Source organism: Pezoporus occidentalis, unplaced genomic scaffold (assembly GCF_034315485.1).
Source record: "Pezoporus occidentalis ecotype Australia unplaced genomic scaffold, CSIRO_AGI_Poc_V1 ctg25, whole genome shotgun sequence".
NCBI classification, from domain to species: domain Eukaryota; kingdom Metazoa; phylum Chordata; class Aves; order Psittaciformes; family Psittacidae; genus Pezoporus; species Pezoporus occidentalis.
This window is the reverse complement of record NW_026914394.1, coordinates 68682-85468: the sequence shown is the minus strand read 5'-3', so window position 1 is coordinate 85468 and position 16787 is coordinate 68682. Positions and strand designations below refer to the sequence as shown.

At 48.5% G+C, this 16787-nt stretch overlaps 2 protein-coding genes and 3 non-coding genes across 10 annotated transcripts in view; 1 reads left to right on the top strand and 4 right to left on the bottom strand.

Annotated features, from left to right (window-relative positions):
* KIF2C (kinesin family member 2C) overlaps window positions 1-5590 on the top strand; it is an 18975-nt gene extending 13385 nt beyond the window's left edge. For all 6 annotated transcript variants that reach the window (XM_062622922.1, XM_062622921.1, XM_062622920.1 and 3 more), the window contains 7 exons: window positions 201-405; window positions 835-945; window positions 1431-1498; window positions 3024-3120; window positions 3198-3314; window positions 3671-3797; window positions 5088-5590. In XM_062622922.1, coding sequence (XP_062478906.1) covers window positions 201-405; window positions 835-945; window positions 1431-1498; window positions 3024-3120; window positions 3198-3314; window positions 3671-3797; window positions 5088-5164 — 802 coding nt within the window. In that variant the 3' untranslated portion in view covers window positions 5165-5590. The remainder of the gene's footprint in view (window positions 1-200; window positions 406-834; window positions 946-1430; window positions 1499-3023; window positions 3121-3197; window positions 3315-3670; window positions 3798-5087) is intronic.
* Window positions 1-16787, bottom strand: part of ARMH1 (armadillo like helical domain containing 1) — a 24321-nt gene extending 7534 nt beyond the window's left edge. The window contains 12 exon segments of the mRNA XM_062622923.1: window positions 6897-6949; window positions 6952-6973; window positions 7739-7868; window positions 8439-8513; window positions 8809-8876; window positions 8878-8933; window positions 11150-11234; window positions 11387-11583; window positions 13014-13177; window positions 13667-13760; window positions 14078-14266; window positions 16574-16787. Coding sequence (XP_062478907.1) covers window positions 6897-6949; window positions 6952-6973; window positions 7739-7868; window positions 8439-8513; window positions 8809-8876; window positions 8878-8933; window positions 11150-11234; window positions 11387-11583; window positions 13014-13177; window positions 13667-13760; window positions 14078-14258 — 1125 coding nt within the window. The 5' untranslated portion in view covers window positions 14259-14266; window positions 16574-16787.
* LOC134166002 (U5 spliceosomal RNA) lies at window positions 9064-9178 on the bottom strand. The gene has a single exon (XR_009965735.1). It is a non-coding gene; the product is annotated as a U5 spliceosomal RNA (small nuclear RNA).
* LOC134166000 (U5 spliceosomal RNA) lies at window positions 9647-9761 on the bottom strand. The gene has a single exon (XR_009965733.1). It is a non-coding gene; the product is annotated as a U5 spliceosomal RNA (small nuclear RNA).
* Window positions 10611-10725, bottom strand: LOC134166001 (U5 spliceosomal RNA). Its single transcript, XR_009965734.1, has one exon. It is a non-coding gene; the product is annotated as a U5 spliceosomal RNA (small nuclear RNA).

The following is a 16787-nucleotide window of genomic DNA, read 5'->3' as shown; positions in this document are numbered from 1 at the left end:
TATTTCTCACAGCAGTCCTTCTGCGCTCTTCTATCAGAAGTAATTCCATAATTCATCCAAACTTGAGGTACCAATATGTGGGATAAAGCCTAGGAGGTTAAACAACTTGACTGAATGGTTGCAAGTCTTGGCTATCGCTGTCAGAACCTGTTGCATCTTCTGGGACACAGTTCTAATGCTTGTTTGCATCTTTGCTGTAGGACATCTGGGCAGACGTTTGCAAATGCCAGCTCTTCCCGGTCGCACGCCTGCTTCCAAATCCTACTACGCCGAAGAGGGAAACTGCTTGGCAAATTTTCCTTAGTGGATCTGGCAGGGAATGAGAGGGGTGCAGACACATCTAGTGCTGATCGGCAGACACGAATGGAAGGTGCAGAGATCAATAAGAGCTTGCTGGCTTTGAAGGTAAGCTATAGCTCAGGGAGCAAGTAGTGCTAATGACTTCTGTTCAACTCTGGGGTCGTCTGTTCTGCTCCGTTACAGTGCAAGGGAAAAGAACAGCCCCAAAAATCCTAGTTTAGTATGTCAAGAACCCTGAAAATGGTGTATAATTCCATTCAGAGTGCTTCCAGGAAAGCAGTGCGGCTTTGTCAGGCCATACACTTTTGCAGCCATTTCAAGCGTCATTCAAGCCATCTTTTTTACATATGATGGATATACCAGCTGTCAAAGTCAGAGACCTGGAGTATATTTAAAGACTATGAAGCATTTAGAGCAATAAAGATGACCATTCTCCAGCCTGTTGGATTTACCAGCAATTTGTGGCTGATAGTGTGCAGAGCTGGTTGAGAAGAGACGCAGATATTGCATTCACAAGACTTGTCTTTTTACTAGGAATGTATCCGAGCTTTAGGGCAGAACAAATCTCACACCCCTTTCCGGGAGAGCAAGCTGACCCAGGTGCTGAGAGACTCTTTCATAGGAACAAACTCAAGGACCTGTATGGTGAGTACGTGCATGGGACACACACTGCTTATGGGTTCTACAGTTTTACTGGATGGATAACTGTGTGCTCCTCTAGAATGAGGGGACTTTAAAGGCAGAAAGCTTCACTTCCCTGGCAAAAAAGTCATAGTTTCCTCCTCCACTCGCTTGTGGTTACTGAGATACAGTGGTGAGCTATGCCTAGCCCTGGTAGAAGCAGGGCTGCAGAAGTCACTTTCATACAGTGAATGTACAGTAGAGCCTGGCATGCTCTCAAAGGGCTCTGCTTCCTGTGGGGGTGCAGCACTGTGGGTATACACAAAGCCAGTGCAAAGCTGGATGCACGGCTGCTGGCATGTCCCACAGAACTATAAATTAAAATGCACTTGAGAGAATGGCTCAACTCTGCCCTAATGTGTCCCAGATGCCTGGTGAGATCTGTAGGACCATTAACATGAGTGGAAATCAGATGTGAGAGTCACTGAGGTCTTCTGTTCTGTTTGCAGATAGCAATGATTTCTCCAGGCATGAGTTCATGTGAATACACCTTGAACACACTGAGATATGCTGACAGGTAATGGCCCTTATGATTTGGGGATTTTATTCTTGTCACAGAAAGTGCTTTGGTTGTTTTTAATTTGACCTTTGGAAACTCGAGTTCTCTTACATTGTTTGTAATGGTGATTTGGAGCTTTGTTGTTAGGAGCAAGTTATCTTAGAGTTGTCTTATGAAACTGACCTGGGTGTTCTCTCTGTGAGACATAACAGAGATTGTATAAGACCATGACTAATATTTCCTTTCCTCAGAGGAGGAGTCTGTTATACTGGACTTGACTGCCCTGGTTTTTGTAGAGAGTTTACCCTGTCCTGATTACCTCCATGCCCTTTACTTTCTGGATTACTTTAGGTCCCATCTCTAAGTGTGTGCTAAGAATGTGTCCCTTATAGTGCCCTACAGGTGGCACAAAACACTTTGTTCTTGATGGGCTTTAGTATGAGCTCATAAGGTATGGTACCTTGGAGACTTTGGGTGAAATCTGATGGACCTGAGAACTCAAATGCCTCTAAGCAGATGGTGGAAGTGTGTTTGGAGTGCCCCACAGCTGACCTTGGCTACCTGCAGGGTAAGGTAGACTGGCAGGGACCAAGCCCCAGGTTTCCCTGGGTGTCTTGCTGGTAGCTGGAACACCTGTGTCAGAGCAGTGGGTGCCTCCTGGTTTCTGCTTTACATACCTCTACACCCCTCCAGTGAGGTGACAAGCAAAGATAAGACTTGACTGTTATGCAGGTATCATTTTGTTAATATATGACATCTTTGGCTTGGTAACTTGCCTTCATTTAGTTCACAAAATGTTGCTGGTTCCTTTCTGGAAAGCATTCCACTCTCTGAAAGGGTGTTTGGTAATGCTTGTCATATGCATTTGGAACACTGAATCTTGACAGATTTCCAGATCTGGCTCTGGAGTGAAGTTGCATTTTTTTTTTCCTTTTTGTGGACAGTTATTCCTGTTCAACTATAAGTACAGGACAACATCTGACTTGGCATGCTTCAGTGAGATTCTAGCCTTGAGCTGGCCCAGTGGGTTCTTTGCCAGTGTACAGGACAAGTTCAAGCCCCAAGAAAAGGCTGAAACTGACTGGAAATATGAATTTGACACTAGTAACTGGAATGAAATGTCCAGCTTGTGTACTAAGTTATCAGCCATGACTTTCATCCTTCTATATCTATTCTGGCACAATGGGTATCTGGGCAAAAATCAACCTTAACCTTTTCCTTCTATACTAGCTTCTCTTAGTTGGTCATGCTAAACCAAGCTGATATGTGGAAAACAGCTTCTGTGAAAGGCTTTGCTGCAATTAGCATTGTGTATTTGGATGTTTCTCTCCAGGACAGCTCCTGGAGATAAACATCTCAGCTTTCCTTCCCACAGCCCTCTGAGATTTCTGCCCATGTGAGTTGTTCTAGGTGGGGTAATGTGGAACATAAGTGCAGCTGAATGTTTCTTGCTGAACACTGATTGATTGCAGTACTGCTCTGTGATGCTGTAGACCAGAAACTGCTGGAAGAACAGTTTGAGTGACAAATCTTTTTGTTGCAGGGTGAAAGAGCTAAGCGCTCATAATGGAGGTGGTGAAACACAGAATCAGATGGAGACTGAAAGTGAGGAAATGGAAGGCTTAAGTCCTCAATACAATGTATGTGTGTGCAGTGGGTTGGACAGATCTTTAAGCTGCGAACAACTTGCTGTTCTTACTTGGACTGTTTCTTGCAGCTCTGCAAGGATGAGGAGGAAGAGCTCTCTCCCCACATGTTCAGCTTTCGTGAGGCTATGACTCAAATTAGTGAACGTGAGGAGAAGGTAGTAGAGCAGCTTAAAGAACTGAAACAGGTATGTGGAAGAGGCAAGCCTGGTTAGGCTGCCTTCTGCATGTTGATTGCAGCTTGCTTCTCTGAGCCAAGTGCCGCTGGGGAGGCTGCAGGCTGTAATGCAAGATGCTGTACTATTGTGTTGCTTTTTCCTCACTTCTTCCTGTGTTTTCCTGCCCAACTGGTTAAACTGGGGCATTTCAGTGCTTGTGACCATCCAGTCCCCCTTCCCCTCCAACTAGAAACCTCTACTTGCCTGCTAGTGAGCACTGACTGGTACCGCTCTGTCGAAGCTTGGCTCTGTTGATTGATGTGCCAGGTTTGAGGAAACAAATTTCCAGAAAGTCAATTTCTTACTGTTATCCTTGTAAATAACAGAGACTGGAAACTGAACTTGACTACCTCTTGGGAATCACGGAGCAGCCAGACTATGATCTTGAGACCTTTGTGAGCACAGCTAAGTACTTTGTAGAGGAGAGCTCAAGAAACCTCCTGAGTGTTGGAGGTATGTTAATGCCTGTCTCTGATTAGCACTGTCACTCCACCAGCACACCTGTTGGGGGTTTGAGCACCCAGTCCTTCTGCTTACCTTATGATTCTGATCACTTTCTTTGCTGATCATAGAGGCAGATCTGAAATATCCTGTTGTCTGCGCTTTCCAAAGTAAAATTTTGGCTAGAAATTTCCACTTGCTTTTTACTGCCATGTAACACTGCCTTCCCTTGAGCAGAACACTATATCCACAAAAAGCAGATGAGCTGAAGTCTGTTTGCCTAGGTTGGTTATATAGTTTACCTTTTGCCTTAGCCAAAACCCAGACTTTGAGAAATAGGTCTTAGTACCATATTCTAGGGATTCATAGGGGTGTACCCTCTCTTTCCATTCCTGTTTTCATGGATATCAGGCCTTGATAACCATCCACTTACATCAATCTGCCAGGCATACACTGAGATGCCACATCTGCCAGCACCTCAGTTTGGCATGCATTTGCCTTACTATAGGGCATTAATAAATGTGGCACAAAATCCCTCCACTGTTAAGTATTGACCCAGTTTGGGGACTTGCCAGTTCAGCACAGGAGGATGTCAATTGCCTGTTTCCTTTGCCCTGCTCACCTTTATTGGAGCAGGGGTGGAAGGGAGGCAGTAAGGCAGATGCATGGGCTTGGTTGACACGTGGTAACAGGGGTGCGTACTTAGACTGCCTGGCTGGGACAGGGGAAGCTATGCTGGTAATTGCTACCTTTCTGCCACTATCGCAGTAACTTGTACTTTGCCATTCCAGCCATCGCAGCTGGCATAGTCTGTGCCTCAAAAACAGGCCTATGAGGGTTGTAGTTTTTAAAATGAGGCTAAATATTATGGCATCAAAGTGAACTGTCAGTCTGAAATAGTGACTTGTTTTGTAAGCAGCCCTGACTGTCCTCCCATCTCAAATGCAGCCCCATAGCTGTATCTCTCCATTCGCCATCTAGAGTGGTGACAACATAGGATGAGTAAATGCCCTGCTGCCCTCTCAGCCTTATAGGCTGAGGAAATCTGGCCCTCTGCGATGGTTGGGTTAGTGGCATCTAGTTTGAACTGCAAACTGCAGGCTTGCAACTACTGATGAGGAGAAATGAACAAGTACAACTGAAGAGTTTTGTGGGACCAGGCAGGATTTGAAGTTGGCTGAGCAGTTATTGCCCAGTCCACTTATCTCTGTGGCCCTGGCAGAGCCCTGCTGAGAGGGACAGCTGGCCCAGGGAGCTCAGCTTCCAGGTCAGTCACCTTGTCACTCCTATCTTCCTTTACAGAAACTCTGGATGCCCTGGGGGCTGCCATGCAACTGGAGGAGCAAGCCAGCAAGCAGATGAGGCGAAAGAGGCCTTAGTAAATACAGCAAAATGTGGTTCACAAGCAGTTCTCTGTCTTGCATGTTTGTTTGGTTTGTGTCATTCCTGTTTTCAATGTGGTAGAGTGTTTGCAGGTTACATGTGCCTGAGGGTGGAGAACACAGCAGCATCTCCTTCTTCATGGTCTGGTATCAGGGTGCTTAGTAGAGTGCTAGAAACACCCCTGCAAGGCCTGGGGAGGGGGGCTGAGAGTCTGCTAGATGTCTCTTCTGGTCCTTTGCTAGTGACAATGGTCTGTTTTGATAGAACTAGATATACGTGTATAGTTTTCTAGTGTACATAACCTTTCCAGATGTGCTTGAAACATTGCAAGTCTGGCTTTTCTAGAAAGAAAATTGACTTGTATGTAATTATACAACACTGGTATTTTAATAAGTTTGATAAATAAATGTTCCTGGATTTAATTATCTTCTAAATTATAAAATATTTCTTGTTGATTCTGGTGCGGTCTAACAGTCCCTGAAGACTCACAGGTGGTGTAGAGAGGCTGATTTGTCAGACGTTCTATTTTAAGTCTTTACACTTGTAATGTTTAAAAATCACTGAAAATAAATCTTGTCTTGCAATTCTGAGATCTTGCTGGCTAGAACTTGCTGAGCAAGGGAGAAGCTGGTTTAGAGGGTACCTATCCTGCAGCTGAGTAAAGCTCAACACGTAGTAAGTGGCTCAGCTCTTACGACATCGGGTAAGTAGGAAAGGTCCTGTGATACTCCCTTGTACCCCTGGAGTTTACTTAGGATTTGAAGGATAGCCCCAGGATCTTACTTCACATAATTTCCTATGGCTAACATGCTGCAAACATGTTAGCTCCCTCTACCATTTCCCTCATCTGCTCCCTAAGCTACCTTCTCCCCCTGAAAGTAAAGGGTATAATTTAAGTGACTATGCCCCCAGCAGCTCTGCACACACCTTCTGTGGACTGTATCCTTGCCATGGCTCTAAGAGATACCCATCACAATGGAGGCCAGTACCTCTGCCTGGAGTGGATCCATTTTTGTGTAACAGGTCTCAGGACTGTCCTGGAAAAGGCAGCAGAAGATTTAGGATGTTAATGGGATGTGGGCAAGCAGTGGTGACAAGCAGTTAGAGAAGGGATACTTTAACCCAGACAAGATCCCCTACAGCTGGGGCACTTTTGTGATCAAATGTTTAGGGTTGAGCCCTCTGAGCTGTCAAAACAGACTTGTACCTGGGTGCTGCCTGCATCCTATTAAGGTGGCATAGCCAGAGTACCAGGGCTTTAGTTGTGACTAAAGCAAGGCAGTCTTGTTCCACTTCAGGTGTTATTAATTGCTTGGATTATCTAGCCTTTCCTAGTGCTGTTTTAGGATGAGTAAGGATGGGCCTGGGTGCAAGGAGCAAATGTTGCCCTTGGTTTGTTCCACCTTCCCTCACTGGTCCCAACATTGGTTACTAATCTCTATAGCCAGTCAGGAGTGACCTGACTTGGAGGAGTTCAAGTTACTTCACAGAAGATCTGAGATCCCTCCTTGCTCTGTCTTGAAGAACAATTATCTTCTGAACACTGAGATTGAAAGTGAATGCTTCTCAAAGGGGGTCTTAGTTCTGGGCTCTCATGCAAGACTAGTTCTTGTGAAAAGTCCCATCTACTAACAGGCTTTTTCCCTGTGAAATCCAGACCCTACATCCCTGCAAAACAGACCAAGGTCCTAGGGCCACTACTAAACCCCATAAGGGAGACATGTTTACCATGAAGTACTGGAACAACGTGTCCCCTAATGCATCCTTCATGCACTCCTCCTGAAGGGAAATGGGTGGACAAAATACTGCAACAGAACTGAGAGCTGATGTGAAGGGAGAAGGGATGAGGGTAGAGCTGTAGCAATGACGTGGCTTCAGCTAACCTGTGTCCCATGCCAGTGAGTCCCTCACCACCTCCTTTACTGCTGGTGCTACTACAAGTGGCACTTTGTGAACACAGCAAGAGAAACTTGTGGCTCCCTACTCAAGCCTCACCTTGTTCCCCAGTGCCAGTTCCCACCTTCATTGACAGAGGGAGGATGTTTGAAAGTATTACACCGTGTTTACGTGCGGTAGTTGCTAGGAAGTTCATCCTGCTGTGCTGTTTGTGCCTGCTTGCACCAGGAAGCTGAGCAGCCTGGTTTCAGCCATTGCTTATTCAGCCTTTCCCAGCTACTGACCATGAAGTCCTTCCCTGCCACTGTTACACAGGCAGAGCTGTGCTGAGGCAGGCCAGCATCAGCAGGGAAGAATAGCCTTTTTCCAGGCAAATTGTCTTGGTTAGCCCCCTTAGCTCTGTGTGTTTGTGACCCACAGCAAGCCTGGGGCTAGAACAGAGGTGTGAGGGCCAGATTTGGCTTCCCAGTATCCTGTGTGCAGTGAGTGGCAGGAGTGGAAATACAGCTCTTCCCTGAAGAAAGTGTCACTCCTGCCTTTGTGAATAAGCCTTCCTGCTATGCTTAGGCAAAAACCCCAATTAACCAATGAGAAACCCCAAAACAGTGCAAGGAGCCTTCCTCTTCAGGTGCTGTGGGAGCAGACCCCATGCTATGATGTCCCACCATGCTCACCTCCAGGGAGATGCTGGCGTATCTCTGGCTGACCACACGATCCAGGTTCCCCACAGCAACCATCAGGCCGTGTACCGCCTTCATCTGGATCAGCTCCTCGGCCACTTCTGCTGACTCCTTTGCTAAGACACTGCAATGAGATAGACCATCAGCCCTCACTTTGTGTGTGGGAACAAGCACGCAACAAATTGAGGCTGGGCCTCTTGGTGTGACCTCAATGGCAAATGGTGTGTCACCCCAGTGACACCAACAGAGAGCAGAGTCAAAATAAACAAGAAATGTTTGACTGTGTATGGCACAGTGATCATTTAACACGTGGACTTGCAGAGATATTATTGCTTAATGATTGGCAGGAGCTTCCAGATGTGTATTAAAGCCCAGCAAGTTTCTTGTGTAACCATAACGAACAAATGCCACCAACGTTACATCCATGAACACATCCCTGCAAGTCAGTCCCATATGTCTTCCTACCCACCAAGAGTTTTCTGTCATCTGCTTTTGCAGGAAAAGTGTTCCGATAGCACTATCTTGTGGACACTGCGAGAAAATCATACTGAATTGTCTGATTTTCATTAGTTTGTAGTCAGTCATAGGTACTATATTCTTCCACTGGGTGACTGATGTCCTTTTCTACCCAAAGGGAGCCTCTTCTCTAAGGTCTTTTCAGTGCTCCTGTAGTTTCTACTCCCGAGCTTCTTACCCAACGATTTTTGCAGCAGCTGCCTGCTGACTATACACCAGCTTGGGTTCTTTCAGGTCAGGTACGGCACGAGGAACATTAGGAAGGTTGAACATTTGAAACACTTTTAAGATGTTTGAAGGGAGGGGAGGTGCAGTTACACGGCTAACACGAAAGGAGCATGTAGTGTTTCAGGAAACGCACCTTAGGGACACCCTATGGATACAATATCATATGTAACACCCTGCAAGGCTCTGTGTGCATGATGCCCGCAGCTCTAAGAGCCTCTCCCCCTACAAGTCAGGGTGATGGCTGAGCCCTGCAGGAGGAGTTGAGGGACCCTGGGGAAGCGCCGCGCTGGGCGCCCTGGCAGGCTGCAGCCTGCTGTGTACCTTTGGCGGTCTCGCTGCAGAAGGTGAGCTCTTTCCTGCAGCATGGTGTCAGAAACACCACGAGGCCCTCCAAGCAGCGCTGGGCGGACCTGATGGGCCATGAGGACCTTCAGCAGCCGGATGGCTGGAGGAGAAAGCAAAGGCAGGGATCATGGTAAGGGAGGAAACACCCACCCCGATATCAGGTGGTTGCTAAACTATGGTGAGGTAACCGTCAGTAAACTATTTGATCTGTCTTTAACCAGAATAGGGTCAGCTCCACCTAAGTGAAGCCTCAAAAAATTTCTCGACACTCGTACTTGTTCCTCTCCACGGAAATCTTTAGTAAAAGGCGAAAGATTTATACGGTCTGAAGAGAAACCAGAGTATGCTCCATCCTTCCCCCAGCCACCACCGCCCGCCTGCCCCGCCACCCATAGCTCAGGGCGACACCCCATCGCCCGTTCCCGGCCCCGCGGTGCCCCGCGACCGAGCCCCGCCGCGGCCACTCGAGCCGTGCAGGCCGCAAACAGCCCTGACGGGCCGACGGCACCGGCCGCAGCAGCGGACACCGGCGGGGCCAGGCACCACCGCGCTGCCGCGGTGCGCTCTGGGTATGCAAATTAACGGAGTGCTGATGAGGAGCATGATAATGAAGCGGCGGGCGGGCGGGCGGGATGAGGCACGGACAGCCCCGCGGCCGGTGCCTGTCCCACAGCAAGACCCTAGCTTCTCGCCCCCCCAAACCCCGACGAGCCGGATGCTACCCCAGTCGTGTCCCACCACCACCACACAGCCCCAGCGAAGCACTTAACCAACACTTTTTGTTATTAATCTATTTTTAACCAGAATAGGGTCAGCTTCACCGAAGTGAAGCCTCAAAAAATTCCTCGACACTCGTGCTTGTTCCTCTCCACGGAAATCTTTAGTAAAAGGCGAAAGATTTATACGATCTGAAGAGAAACCAGAGTATGCGTCACTGCTCCCCCTACAACCTTCCCACCCCCAGCTGCTGCCCCGTAGGACACGGCGACCCCACTTCCGAGCTACACCTCCCACCCAACCAGCACTGGCTTGCCGCGGCTATCGACACCCCCAGCTCGGCCCAAGCCCGACGGCCACGCCGGCTGAGGGCGGCGGCAGCAGCGGGGCAGCACGGCCGGCTCCCGCACTGCACCCTGGGTATGCTAATGAGTCCATGCTAATGAAGAACATGCTAATGAGGACCCTGCTCCCTGCATCGCAGCAGCGCTGGGCGGGGCCTTGCGGGGACCGGGTGGGCTGGACCGGACCGGGGCGATGGAGAGAGGCAGGCGGGAGCCTGAGCGGAAGCGGGGAGGGACGTGGCACTGCCCGGGTTGGGTCGCGTCGTCCCCGCGGACAGCGCCGCGCAGAGGCGAACAGCCGGCACCGGGAGAGGCGGCGCAGCGGAGCCCAGCGGCGGTGCGGGGCGGCGTTGACCTGCGGGGCGCTTCTCTCGGAGCATGACCTGCCGGAGGCAGCGGCCTCTCTGCACCGCCGGGTCCGAGGGAAGGGACCGTTCGCTCGTCTTCTGGGCAGACCTAGGGTGCCCTGCGCAGGGTCGGGTGATGAAGCGGCCGCCGAAGAAGCGGCGCAGATGCCTAAGCAGCGGGTTGAGCGCTGCGGGCAGCCGGGCCGGACGCAGCCCCACCGGGCTCCCGGGGCCAGGCTGACCCTCGCTAACTCAAGCCCAAAGCGGCTCGTTTATCTACTCCGCGGTCACTGCACTATCGCAACTCCCACCCACCTTCCCCTCTTTAACAATACTAGAACGAGTTCTGTTTTTAACCAAAATAGGGTCAGCTCCACCGAAATGGAGCCTCAAAAAATTCTTCGACACTCGTGCTTGTTCCTCTCCACGGAAATCTTTAGTAAAAGGCGAAAGATTTATGCGGTCTGAAGAGAAACCAGAGTATGCCCTTACTTCCCCGCGCACACGCAGCCTCCCCCGGTTGTCACTCCAGCGGACACGGCGACCCCGCCGCTCCCGGACGGTCCCCGCCGCTGTGGCTCGTCGCCTCCCCTACGGCGTACACGGGCAATGCCCCGCACCCGGACAGCGGCGGCCCCGCGGGAACGGACAACTTTAACGGGGCCGGGGCCTCCGTCCGCAGTGCACCTTGGGTATGCAAATGACAGCAGTGCTAAGGAGCCGCATGCTAATGAGGCACCCGAGTCACCGAGGGAGGCCTCAGCCCCGTGCGGGATGATCCGCCCGTCTCGTCCCGCTGCCACACGGGCCGAGGCATCCCATCCCCTGCCCAAGCCGCCCTTAATGCACACCCACAGCCTCCCCCAAGCACCCTCAGCCCCTGCCCAGGGTGGCTAGACAGGTCCTACCTTCGTGCTGGACCTGCAGGTGTGTGGAGCGCAGCACACCCAGCACCAGCTCCACCATGGCTGTGGGCACCTCTCCCACCACATCCTGCGGGGGAAAGGGGAGAGTGACAGGGACAGTCTTCACACCATACTCCAGGCTGTCCTCCTTCAGCCCTGATGCCAAGGAGGTTGTCCCAGCTCCTGCCAGGGCAGGAAGGACAGATAGGGAAGCTAACGCTGCCCTTAGCCATGACCTACCTGCATGACCCGCAGTGTCTGCAGAGCCAGCTGCTGGGCTTGGGGGGAGGCACACGGCAGCACAGCAATGAGGCCTTTGTAGACTTGGTTCTGGTACTTTGGATTGCTGTGACCCAAAGAGCCCAGCAGAATCTGCGTGTTTCCTTGAGCCTCTGCTGAGTTGGAAGCGGCCAAGAACTTGGCAAGGGATTCCACTCCTGTGCAAAGAGAGACACCAACTCACGTGCCTGCATGAGCCTAGATCACCCACCTCAGCTGTTCCACTGTCACCTCAGAGGGAGCCCAGCACCACATCTCACTCAAAATATGGCTTGAAGAAGAAAAGCCAAGAAAAAGGTTCTTTGTTTGGAAAACCAGTTGGCAAAATTCTAAGTGGAGTATGTGGCCAAGACGCTTCCACAGGCATTTACATGAGCAGAGTCTGGCACTGCTAAGGATCGCTCTGGTGATCCTGCGGCTCTGTCTTTCTCTGAAGGCAGGTATCACTTCATGGCCTCTGACAATGGAATCTGAGCTACAGGATGGCTAACAGGGTTTGGCTTATGCTGCCCAGGAAAAAAAGAAACAAAACAGGAAGAAACCTGTTGTCATGTTCTTTCAAAATCATAGGATCAACTGGGTTGGAAAAGACCTTTAAGATCATCAAGCCCAACCTCCACCCTAGGACTGCCATGTCCACCACTAAACCATGTCAATAAGGGCCTCATCTACATGGTTTGTGAACAATTCCAGAGATGGTGACCCCACCACTGCCCTGGACAGCCTGTTCCAATGCCTGACCACCCTTTTGATGGAGAAATTGTTCCTAATATCCAGTCTAAGCCTCCCCTGGTGCAGCTTGAGACTGTTACCTCTTGTCCTATCACTTGTTACTTGGGAGAAGAGACCAGCCACCTCCTCCCTCCATCCTCCTTTCAGGTAGCTGTAGAGAAGAGATAAGGTCCCTCCTGAACCTTCTCTTCTCTAAACTAAACACACCCTGTTCTCTCAGCCATTCCTTGTCAGACATGCTCCAGACCTTTCACCAGCTTTGTTGCCCTTCTCTGGTCCTGCTCCAGCAGCTCAATATCTCTCTTGTAGTGAAGGGCCCAGAGCTGAACACAGCGTTTGAGGTGCAACCTCACCAGTGCTCATGATCACTTACCAGGGGGATGATCACTTCCTTAGTCCTGCTTACCACACTATTGCTGATAACAGGCCAGGATGCCGTTGGCCTTCTTGGCTGCCTGGGCACAAGCTGGCTCATGTTCAGTCGGCCAAGGTACAAACTGCAAAATCCTCCCACCCCAAGAGGAAAGCTTGCAGTAGGTGAATGCTGCAGGTAAGAAGGGAAACTGTTTTGTGGGTTTTAACTGAAGCAGATGCAACCAGGAGGACAGCCATATTGCATCAAAAGAAATGAGTGTAAAGAAAGCAAGCTCAGTACAAACTGAGAGAGGGGATGAAATGCAACTGCTCAACAACAGCCAAATCTCTGAACTCCTTCTAGCAGGACACTGGGGCATCTGCCATCAGCAGGGGAAGAAAAAGGAATAGCTCTGTACCTACAGCAGCCCCAGAGGCTAGAGGTCAAGGGATAACATCCTTGTCTGAACTAGGAACAAGCACATACGGACACACTGCATACCGTAGCTTTCACAGATGAGCTCATACTTCCTGCCAGCATCTTCAATGAGCTGCAGCAGCTTTACAGACTCCCTCTTGTCCTCTTCTTTGTGGTAGTTCAGCCCTAGTATTTCCAGGACAATCAAGACACCTCCGATCTCCAGTAATTCTATAAGGTATCTGTGTCTGCAAGGCTAGGGGGAACAAAGCCAAAAGCATCGCCTACTTCCTCTGTCACCACATCATGCTCCCAGGAACCATCACCTCCTGCCTTGGAGCGCGGGTGCCCAGGCAGGGAACACCAGGAGGCTTAGCCTGAAATGCAGAGGCAGATGCCTGCTAACAGGAGGCTTTGCTGCCAGCAGGTCACCAACTCCTGTTTTATCCTGTGCTCATTTCAGAACCACAGGCAGAGAAGGCTCCATCTCTGCACTTGGACTCTCACCACACTCATTCCACATTGTGTCACTGACCCGATGGCTCTGGGGATGTGCATAAGCAGCGGATTTGGCTTGGAAAGCATTCCAAATTCCTACCAGAAGCCTCACTGAGGCTTGCCTTGCCTGAAATTCTTACACAGCTCTCACAAAACATGTCCAGAGACTTGTTGCTTTATCTGCTCACCCTTGTGTGCCTTCCCCATGCACCTCTGATACAGTGACATGCCATACTCACCCGCTTGCAGCAGATAAAAAGATGCCAATGGACCTGAGCAGTTTGTTGAGGCATGTGCTGTACGTGTAGCTGTTTGGCAGGGTTAAGGAGAGATCTGCAGACCACTGTGGTGTCCCACAGGCCTCCTTTGGTGGTGTGGAGGTCTGAATTGCCTACTCTGTCATGTGACAGTGCATGGACCTTCCCCTCATCCCAATATGAGAAAAAACACTAATTCTAGGTCCCTGAGAGACAGGTTATGTGGCTCTCCCTTTAGTTCCATCTTTGGATAGACAGAGATATTTAACCCTGCAGAACACAGCTGGATATGGATATCTCCATACAGAAGCTTACTCTTTAAACAATTTTTTGGTGGAGAACTTTCCCCTTCTCTCCATCCCACTGCCACCTCCAAGGAAGCAGATACGTCACCTTGAGCCATGCTGCTGGCTCACTGGGATAACTCCAGCTCCAGTTCTGGTTCTGTCTTGCTGTCATTGCTTTTAATGAAGTTGTCCAGTATGTGGCTTCGTGCAACTTTGTGCGCACTATCCCATTCCTGTAAGAAAACCATGAGCCTCCTGGTGGCTTTCTGCTCTTTGACAGAATTCATGATCTCTTCTGCCTAGAGAAAAGTCAGAAAGAAGTTAAAAAAGGGCTTAGAAGATAGAAGAAGTCGGTACTAAGGAGTTTCTACCAAGATCAGATTTAAAATCTCTGGCAAATAATATGGAATCATTTAGGTTTAAAGCACTTACTAACCATTAATTTAGTCTCATTATCCTTTATACTAATTTCATAGATAGAAAACCTGAGGCGAAAGGATAGTTCTGCTGTGTCTGAAGCTGCACAATGAATTTGCAACAGACTTGACATTATTTTCCAGGGCAGGTGGCTTCACCACAGGAGCTCTCTTCTCTGCTCTGTTAATAAAGTCATTTTGATGTTACCCATTACCCCAGCCTTGGTTTCTCACTAGCCTCATGATATGAAAACTGCATCCCATATCTGACCTGCCACAGAATAACTAGGGTGAAATGAGATCACAAATAGGTATGGATTTATGGGGAGTGACAGGGTCAAGGGGCTGTAAATGCCTGTTAGCACAGCAGCGCAGCGTGCCCTCATTTGTGTGACGCAGTGACAGTCATTTGGACTGGGTCCACATCCACTCCAGGAAGACATGCTTGTTCTTGTCAGTGGGAGAGCACTTTGGGACCCTTTGGCACAACAGATATTTGCTCTGTTTTTTACTTAGCTAATTGCTATGGCATGGTTTTAAACAATCTAAGAAAACCTAAAATTATAAGAACTATAGACAAGTTGACAGAAAGTCCAGAAACATCCCTTGCCTGCACTTCCTTCCATCCCTTCATACAGGTGTTAAATAAAGCAATCCATAATTTGCCCAAATTCTTTCGCACACTTTTCACTCACTATGGTATATCCCCTAGTCCAACTTGACAATTGTGAAGGTACACTTTGTAGAGGAATGAAACATTAGAGGATTAAGTTCTCCATTCAGGTAGATGAGAATTCCACTGATGTGTATGTGTTTGGCCTCAAGAGACTGACCAACCTCAAGGAGCATTGCAGTTAAACACCAGTGTCTGTGCAGAAACAGGTGCAGAAAGAGGGATGAGGTCACAGACATCTACATTAACACAGGTATGTTGTCCTCCATCAAGGCATAGCAACATGCTTGAGGATGAGAAAGGAATTCATGTACTATCTAATACCAGTCTGGAACTTCCTACATAAGAAAAGCACCATTTTAGGTTCTATGTAAAGTGTGGTTTAGGAGGAAAAAAAAGGTTACAATGACACAAAATCTTCACGTTTCAGAATAAGAAGTTTCTTTCAATGCAATATAAGTTACCAAGATTACCAATTTCCTATCCACAGAGTTCTTAAGCTTTTTTTTCCCTAGAATATGGAGCAAAATTCCAGATCAGTTCCAGAATATCCCCAAGCTGCTCAAAAGTAACTTTCTATTCCTATTACCTTGAGCAGACTGAAAGCAATGACCAAGAGATGAACATGAATCTCAGTACCTGAAAACAGTACCTGAAAACAAACAAACAATGTCTTCAAAAAGCTGTCTAAGAAACAATGTTTGAGAACTTAGACGAGATGAAATCTCATTTGGGAATTAACGGTCTGTGCTCTGTAAGGAGCCTGTGTCCTTGGCAGGGCATTTTCAGGATCTCCTTTGCAGGGAAGCAGGTTTAAAATAAATCCATTTTCCCCAAATAGTTGTGATTGAAAATGTTATTAGCCATAACAAATGTTAGTGCTGACAGGAGAATGGCCTGTTAGGGGCCTCTGGTAAAACAGTCAAGTGAAAGTCATATTTCACATTACTGCGAACATTTTCCTGTGATTTACAGAATATTTGTGAAACATTACTTGCAAGGCATATGATTGATATTGAGAGAACAGCTAGTGTGTAGGGGGAACCTGTATTTCACAGCGCTGTTTGCATGAAATTTACAGTCCCATAAAGTGCTCCTCTGTCCTCAACAGAGATCTAGTTAAAAGAACTTTACAGTCTGAAACATCCCAAAATTGATTCTAAATTAACGTTTCCATATTTATGTTGAAGATGCTGGTGGTGTAATGCTATCCTATTTTTATTATAAAGCTGCAGTAAGCCCTCCACTATTCAGAAATACCAGCACCAGCCTCTAGACGTGAGGATTTTAGGGATACGTAGGGCTTGCCTATGAATCAATGGCAAAAAAAAAAAAAGTTGGAAACAATAACGTGAGGCTTCTGAGGATACAGTGGTATCAGTCCCTGGTTGCTATAATAACAGCAGCTGCTGACAGAGTAGTCATTACAAGTACCCTGAAAATGTACATGAATATTTTTATGATGACTATTTTACATATGGGAACATACAGATGGATACATATGGGAAATGACTTGCCTGAGTCGTTTGTCACTGCTAGTCTCAGCACGTAACTGGCTTCAGACTCTGCTCTCAACAGTGCTGGGCTGCCACCCCAGTCCACTGGACCTAATAACCAAAACAAGGCTGGGTCAGGGCAGAGCTTTATTGCTGCCAAGAAAAGGACAAGTGATTTAGCAACTGGCTCTAGCAATTCAGCAGTTCTTTACATCCAGAGTGCTGCTAAAT